The sequence below is a fragment of the Mandrillus leucophaeus genome, unplaced genomic scaffold, assembly GCF_000951045.1.
Source record: "Mandrillus leucophaeus isolate KB7577 unplaced genomic scaffold, Mleu.le_1.0 Scaffold17, whole genome shotgun sequence".
Lineage (NCBI taxonomy): Eukaryota > Metazoa > Chordata > Mammalia > Primates > Cercopithecidae > Mandrillus > Mandrillus leucophaeus.
In genome coordinates this window covers 4,127,081-4,134,070 of record NW_012101698.1, presented here as the reverse complement: position 1 = coordinate 4,134,070, position 6,990 = coordinate 4,127,081, and the positions used below count along the sequence as shown (strand labels likewise).

The following is a 6,990-nucleotide window of genomic DNA, read 5'->3' as shown; positions in this document are numbered from 1 at the left end:
CTAAAGTGCAATGGCATGATCTCAACTTATCGTAGCCTCCACCTCCCGAGTTCAAGCAATTCTCCTGCCTCAGCCTCCCGAGTAGCTGGGATTACAGGCATGCGCCGCCACGCCCAGCTAACTTTGTATTTTTACTAGAGACAGGGTTTCTCCATGTTGGTCAGGCTGGTCTCGAACTCCCAACCTCAGGTGATCCACCGGCCTCGGCCTCCCAAACTGCTGGGATCACAGGCGTGAGCCACCGTGCCTAACTACCACAAGTTTTGAAGTGTTTCAAATTCGTCTCTTGGTGAGACTTATGTGTAAAAGGAATACTAACAAGTCAGTAAGTTTAGCTCAACCTCTGGAATAAGAATTCATCTAAGTCTTCTAATCCAATTGTAAGAAGGAAGGAAGCAAATTTTAAATCATTGAGTATTGACTTTTTATTATTAGTCACTGTTCATAATTTGTTTCAACCAAAAGACAATACACACAGCAGAATTCTAATGCATCCCATGTAAATGTTTACATCCATTTTATTCCTCACTCGCCTCTAAGACTTATCATTTAATTTTAAATTTTTTTTTTACATCTCAAAAATATGTCTGCAATAATTAGAGCTTCATTAGCTGTCCCACTTGGAAACAGCTTCTTAATATTTTTACAGTAAAGAAGATGTGATGGGGCATAATGAAAATGTAACTTACAACACTATGAAAGAAAAGGGACTTTATAGGAACACAGTGGGAGTTCATAAAGGAAAGAGTTCAGAAGCTCTTTCCCATGGGGCCCCCAAATAGAAACCAAAAACAAAAACAAAACACACAAAGCGCAACCGCAGGTTCTTTGAGGAAAAAAAAAAACAAAAAACAAAAAACCAACTCCAATGCTCCATCTTGAAGCCAGAATCAGCGTCTTGGAAGTTTGTAAAGCAACTGTGCAAGCTGCTTCAGCATTTCCTTCTGTTAAAGTGTTCCAGGTCCTGGAACCCTGTCAATGGGACCCACTCACTGCTATTGCTTGAAAAAGTTATTCACTTCCAGTTCTATACACAGCCCCCCTCTCCTGAGCCAAAGCTGGTCAAAAGTGTTTTAAACTTCAGGACTTTTCTGTGCAATTCTCTCTCCAATGATCCTCCCCACTCCCAAAGTCATGAATACACAGACATGTAAAACCACTCTCCCAACCGCAAAGTTCATGAACACCCACTTTTTCCTCTCTAGCTTTCTCAGTTTAGGACACTGTGGTTAAAATACATTCACTAGAAAAAAATATACACATTCAAACTCCTTTCCCCTAGTTCTCATGGCCCAAATATTTTCCAATGCAGAAGACAATGAAGTTGAACCTTGAAAGCAGTACTCCCTAACTTCCAATCTCTTCTACGACATAAAAAAAATGGGAAGCATGTTATAGAAATCATTAGTGTTGGACAGTTTTAAAAGTCTATTTTCATATATGAATGGGACAAACAAGGAGTACGAATCACACCTTTAAACCAGCAAGAGGAAAGAATCCCCTCCCAAATGTTACACTGAGGAATGTTTAAATGAGAAAGACGTTAAAATTAACAGATGATCACTATGCACAGCCTAAAACTTCCATGACTGTCCAAACCACCTCAAGGAAACAGCACCAAAGCACTATGGGAGAAGCTTCTCTGGGAGAGCACCCTTCCTACAGTTTTTTGAGATTACTTAGATGAATTAATTCTCCCTTAGGATTCCCCGGGATGGGGCAGAGACTAGAATAAATCGACTCTTGAAGAGGGAAATAATGAGGTACAAGTGCATGTGAAATTGTCAAAGTAAGTGTGTGAGGGCTCGCTGCTTATCACCCCAGGGTTATTAAAACAGCTTTGGAAAATGCTCTTTCCTCACAATGCCTCTGAAGTAAATCCATCCCAATTTGCTCCCCCTTGAGTGGTTATACTCGGGAAAGGAATTATTGAAATGTGCAAGTATTCACAGAAATTGAAACATTTCTCCATTTAGCTGCAAGGCCAAGTGAGAGGAAAACTAATTCTGATCCTAGAAACTAAGGCACGCTGAAGCTTTCAAAGATCCAATCATTTGAAACAGTCTTCACAACCATCAGTATCCTAGGCAGTTATTTGGCTGCTAGTCCTTCAGTATGGTGCTTGTGTTCAGATTCCGAAATCAATTCATATTCTACGCAGCACCCTTTGTGTTAAGGCCATGATATTTTACTCCTTCTAGACAAAGCTATGAATGATCATAAACTCTACCTCAAAACTATGATCACCCAAGGAAATGCTTTGTCAGCAGAGTAGACCCTTCCCAGCTCCATTAGCTGACAGTGTCTTATAGCATGGTCTTGAACAGATTTCTTCAGAAATTCAACCCAGTTCAAATAAAAAAACCTGAGCTGGTTAGCTACAAATATAAGAGAGAAAATAAAGCCTCTACACAAAGAGGAATGTTAAGACAAATTCTATTCAAGAAATCCACCAACATTATGTTAATCCTATCATGTTTCACAGCATTAAGTATCCATCCAATGAAATCAGTCTGCAAAGAAACCCTTAAAGGCTATTTTTCATTGCACAGGCAGAGCAGTTGTCTGAAATATGCACTAGTCCACACTTACATTACTGAAAACTATGCAGGAGATAATATCCTGTTCTTGACTCGGTCAACCATTTACCCACTGGAGTAAGTTTTAGCAGATCTTGCTCATACATCCTAATAAGAGCAGGAACTTTCCCCTGTGGAGCCTTTAGTTCAACTCCAGTTTGTCAAATGTTAGGAATAGTCCAGCATCTGATACAGAGCTAGATTTGACAAGATACTGAAGATTTTAAGTAAAGGCTTGGTGAAATGAAGAGGAAAAAAAAAAGGATATTTGTTTCCAGGTTTAAGATTGAAGCCATAGTAGTCATTATACTGTATTCAATACAGTAACAATTGCAAACATTGTTAAGTGCAAGGTGGGCCTCACTTTTTCTTTCTTCAGTATATAAGACACGGCGCCTGAATACTTGAACGTACATAGTACATTCAACGTGTACCACAGAGAGAGTCACCTCTACTTCACTCCAGCTACTCAATTTCAAAGTTTGATAACACATGGGTCCTTTCTTAAAAGCACTTGGCACTCTCACTAGTTTAAAAAGCTCAAGTCTTTGATGTGTATACTCATGAGATTTGTCTTTTAAAAGAGACCAATTTCTCAGACTGAGGAAAGGTTATCCTACCCTATGGTGTCCGTAAGACCTCCTCTGACATAGGGGTATGGAAGCTACAAGGCTTCACTCCAACACCATAAAGTACAATATAGGAAAGATTTCTTTAACCGTGTGGTCTTTATTTCAGTGCCAGTGTTACAGATACAACACAAATGTTCCAGTTAGAAGGAATTCAAACGGAATGCCAAGGTCCAAGCCAGGCTCAGGAAATAAAAAGGGAGGTTTGGAGTAATAGATGACTCCAATACTCACTCTTCCTAAGGGCAAAGGTACTTTTGATACAGAGTCTGATCTTTAAAACTGGTGAACTCCTCTTCCACCCATTACCATAGTTCAAACAGGCAAGTTATGGGTTTAGGAGCACTTTAAAATTTGCGGTGGGAACAGGGTCATTAATAACTATGAATATATCTTTTAGAAGGTGACCATTTTGTACTTTAAAGGGAATCAGTTTTGAATATCATGGAAACTATTCATGACTACAGCTAAAGAATGGAGCGAAAGGGGAGCTGGAAGAGCCTTGGAAGTTTCTATTACAAATAGAGCACCATATCCTTCATGCCAAATCTCAACAAAAGCTCTTTTTAACTCCATCTGTCCAGTGTTTACAAAAACTCGCAAGGTCTGACCAGTTCTTGATAACAAACATACATGTGTGTGTCTGTGTGTATACAGCAATGCACAGAATAGGCTACCAGGAGCCTAATGCCTCTTTCAAACATTGGGGGAACCAGTAGAAAAAGGCAGGGCTCCCTAATGTCCATTATTACATTTCCATTCCAAATACCAGATGTTGAAAGCGCCTGAAGATGGTAACCCAGCTAGTGAGGAATAAATACCCCACCTTGCCCAGTCCACAGAGAAACAACAGTAGAAAGAAGGGGCAACTCTTTGCTGCAGAGACAAAGTGAGTGTTTTTCGCCATGGATTGCAGTCCTCTCCTCCAGACCAGCTGCTTATTTCCTCAGGGGCCCAGGGAATGTTGATTCTGGCTGTAAATGTGGGAGGGGTGGAGCAGTGCGGAAAAAGGAGAAGAAGAGGAAGAGTGCAAAGTAGCCTCCAGAAGCAGCCAGCCTCAACAGTGGAGGAGAGGACATTAGTCTTTAACAATGCTTCAAGGTCAGCAGTAACTTTAGGAAAATCCTCCTCAGCAGTTCTCTTCAGCTCCTCATGCCCGTGGTACAGTTGGGGGGACTTGCCAGCAATCACAACCTCCTTCCCAGAGTTCCTTTGATTGAGTGGGATAAGAATGAGAATGGTGCCAAACCCTCATTGCCAGGACTGAGGGGGAAAGTTGTTCACCTCTGCTAGATCTTGCATTGCTGAGCCCTTGTGATTATATGTGAGCTTGATCCGCATTCGCAGCTGTTGCTATAAGGGGAAAAGAGAAGTGCAAATTATATATTGAAATAAAATCTCCAGCATCTGTCCAGTCCACAAATAGACTTTTAATCTTAGAGGTCAAAATTTGAAGTAAAGCTGTCTGTTAAGAATGACACACAGGCAAACAACAACAACAAAAAACACCCAGTACTCTAGGCTTCAGTCAAGAAGCTAACAACATCATGCCACCAAGTAGAGAAAGCGCATCTCCAGAACACGTGGTTAGCTTTAATCCTTGAACTGCATTAAAAGGACAGAACCCCTCAGGAACATTTTTCTTTTCTTTTGGAAACAGGGTTTTGCTCTTACTGCCCAAGCTGCAGTGTAGTGGCATGATCTTGGCTCACTGCAACCCCTGCCTCCCGAGTTCAAGCAATACTCCTGCCTCAGCCTCCAGAGTAGCTGGGATAACAGGCGCCCACCACCACGCCAAGCTAGTATTTTTATTTTTAGTAGAGATGGGGTTTCACCATGTTGGCCAGACTGGTCTCGAACTCCTGACCTCAGGTGATACGGCCGCCTCAGCCTCCTACAGTGCTGGGAATACAGGCGTGAGCCACTGTGGAGCATTTTCCACATAACATTTTGCTGAGTCCTTTTCAAAAAGATTCAAACCTTGTATCCAAGTCTCTTAAAAAATGAGATGAACATATACTCATCATATGCTCTCCATTCAGATATACTGTTGCTTTGTCTGAAAAATCTACAGTAAATGTGAATGTGCCTTTTGTTCCTAAGGCATAAAATGTTTAAAAATGACTTAACTCACAGGTAACAGCAGTAGTTTTAAGAGAACTCAATTAGGTACTTTTTACTTTATGTGGCAGATTTCAAATACAAATGCACTAAGAAATGTTTTACTCTCAGATGGTCAAAGGAATTTGTGTTTGTACTATAGAGGCAGATGCTCAAAATATAGTGAATAGCAGAGGAAGGGCAAGTGTTACAAGAGAAGGAAAGTATACTGTTACTTATGAGCAACTAGTAGAGCTCTATTAAAGAAATTCTCTGAACCATTTTCAAAAACTGTTTGAAAACCAATTGATTACTATTAAGGTGAGTTTATTTCTTTGAGATAATAAAAATATTGCTTAATTTCAGTTTCTAAAGCTATTTTTCATTTGGCTGCTTCATTTAAAATGCCTCCATTTTTGCTATTCATTCTTAATAACTGTAGCAGTAAATGTAGATATTTGGTTTCAACAAATGCTCTTACCTCAGATTTCAACTTGTGTATAAATTAAAATGTCTAAGCTTCTCCCCTACCCCCTAAAACTAGACCTTTAATCTAGCTTTTTTTGAAGTTGCATTTTAATAAGATGCCACTAAGCCACCTGATGGCTCTGGGTTCCATTTGTTATTTATAAAAGAGCAAGGAAGTTAGACCAGGCATTTTCATTGATCTCTTCTCTAACTATGAGTCAGAAAAAAGAAACAAAGCAGAATTTTATTTCAGGAAATATGCTTACACTTCAGCTCAGATACTGGCTACAAATGTGCTACTCACCTTCTGAGGGTTCAGAACTTTAATGACTTGTGTGATGGTCCCCGTGTTAAATGCTGGGACAATGCTGCTGCTAGGAGACAAAAGCTGCAGCTGGAATGTCTAGGGGGGAACAAAGGGCACTCTTCAGAAAAAGAAACACACAATGCTAGGTCAGAGATATCAAAAAACATTTAGACAGCCACATGATGGGTCATGTAACAGATTTCACTACTACTAAGTTTTGCCTACTACTTGTTTTCTAGATATCAGGAATTCACAGCACGTGAACTGACTCACTGTGGTATTTGTAAAAATCCACTGTTCAGTTCTTTGATCATGACCACTAGCAATAAACCACATTCTCCTTTCTGGCAGAAGGAATTTTAGCCTACCTCTTTTCAGAAGCTGACCAATTCTTGTTCTGGCAACTTCACTTAATAGTAACTGTTCAACTATGCAAGTAAAATATGGGTGCTTTTGGCTTAAAAAACCGGCAGAAACAAACCAAAAGAAAAGCTTTCCAAAAATAGCAAACCAACATACGGGTCACCAACTATGAGCTTTTAAACTTTTGTGTGATTGGATGACTGGGACCCAGAGACTTGAACTTTTGTTTTTTAAAGCCTGCATAATCTAGAATGTGTCAGAGCCTCCTCTCCACATGACAGAGGAAAGGAAAGACTTGCAGAACCAGCCTATACAGCAAAAGACCTAGATAAGCCAAACACTATTACTTTGTTGAATGCTGGTAGGGTTTATTTGCTTACTTATAGAAATAAGAGATGAAAGTGCTGGCCGGGCACGGTGGCTCACGCCTGTAATCCCAGCACTTTGGGAGGTCAAGGCTGGTGGATCACGAGATCAGGAGTTCGAGAACAGCCTGGCCAACACAGTGAAATCCCGTCTGTACTAAAAATACAAAAATTAGCTG

The 6,990-nt window shown here is 40.3% G+C and overlaps 1 protein-coding gene across 2 annotated transcripts in view; it reads right to left on the bottom strand.

Moving 5' to 3' along the window:
* Positions 1-400: 400 nt before the first annotated feature.
* AP1G1 (adaptor-related protein complex 1, gamma 1 subunit) overlaps positions 401-6,990 on the bottom strand; it is a 90,784-nt gene continuing 84,194 nt past the window's right edge. For both annotated transcript variants that reach the window (XM_011976736.1, XM_011976737.1), the window contains 2 exons: positions 6,081-6,179; positions 401-4,561 (listed from right to left, as the gene is read on the bottom strand). In XM_011976736.1, coding sequence (XP_011832126.1) covers positions 4,460-4,561; positions 6,081-6,179 — 201 coding nt within the window. In that variant the 3' untranslated portion in view covers positions 401-4,459. The remainder of the gene's footprint in view (positions 4,562-6,080; positions 6,180-6,990) is intronic.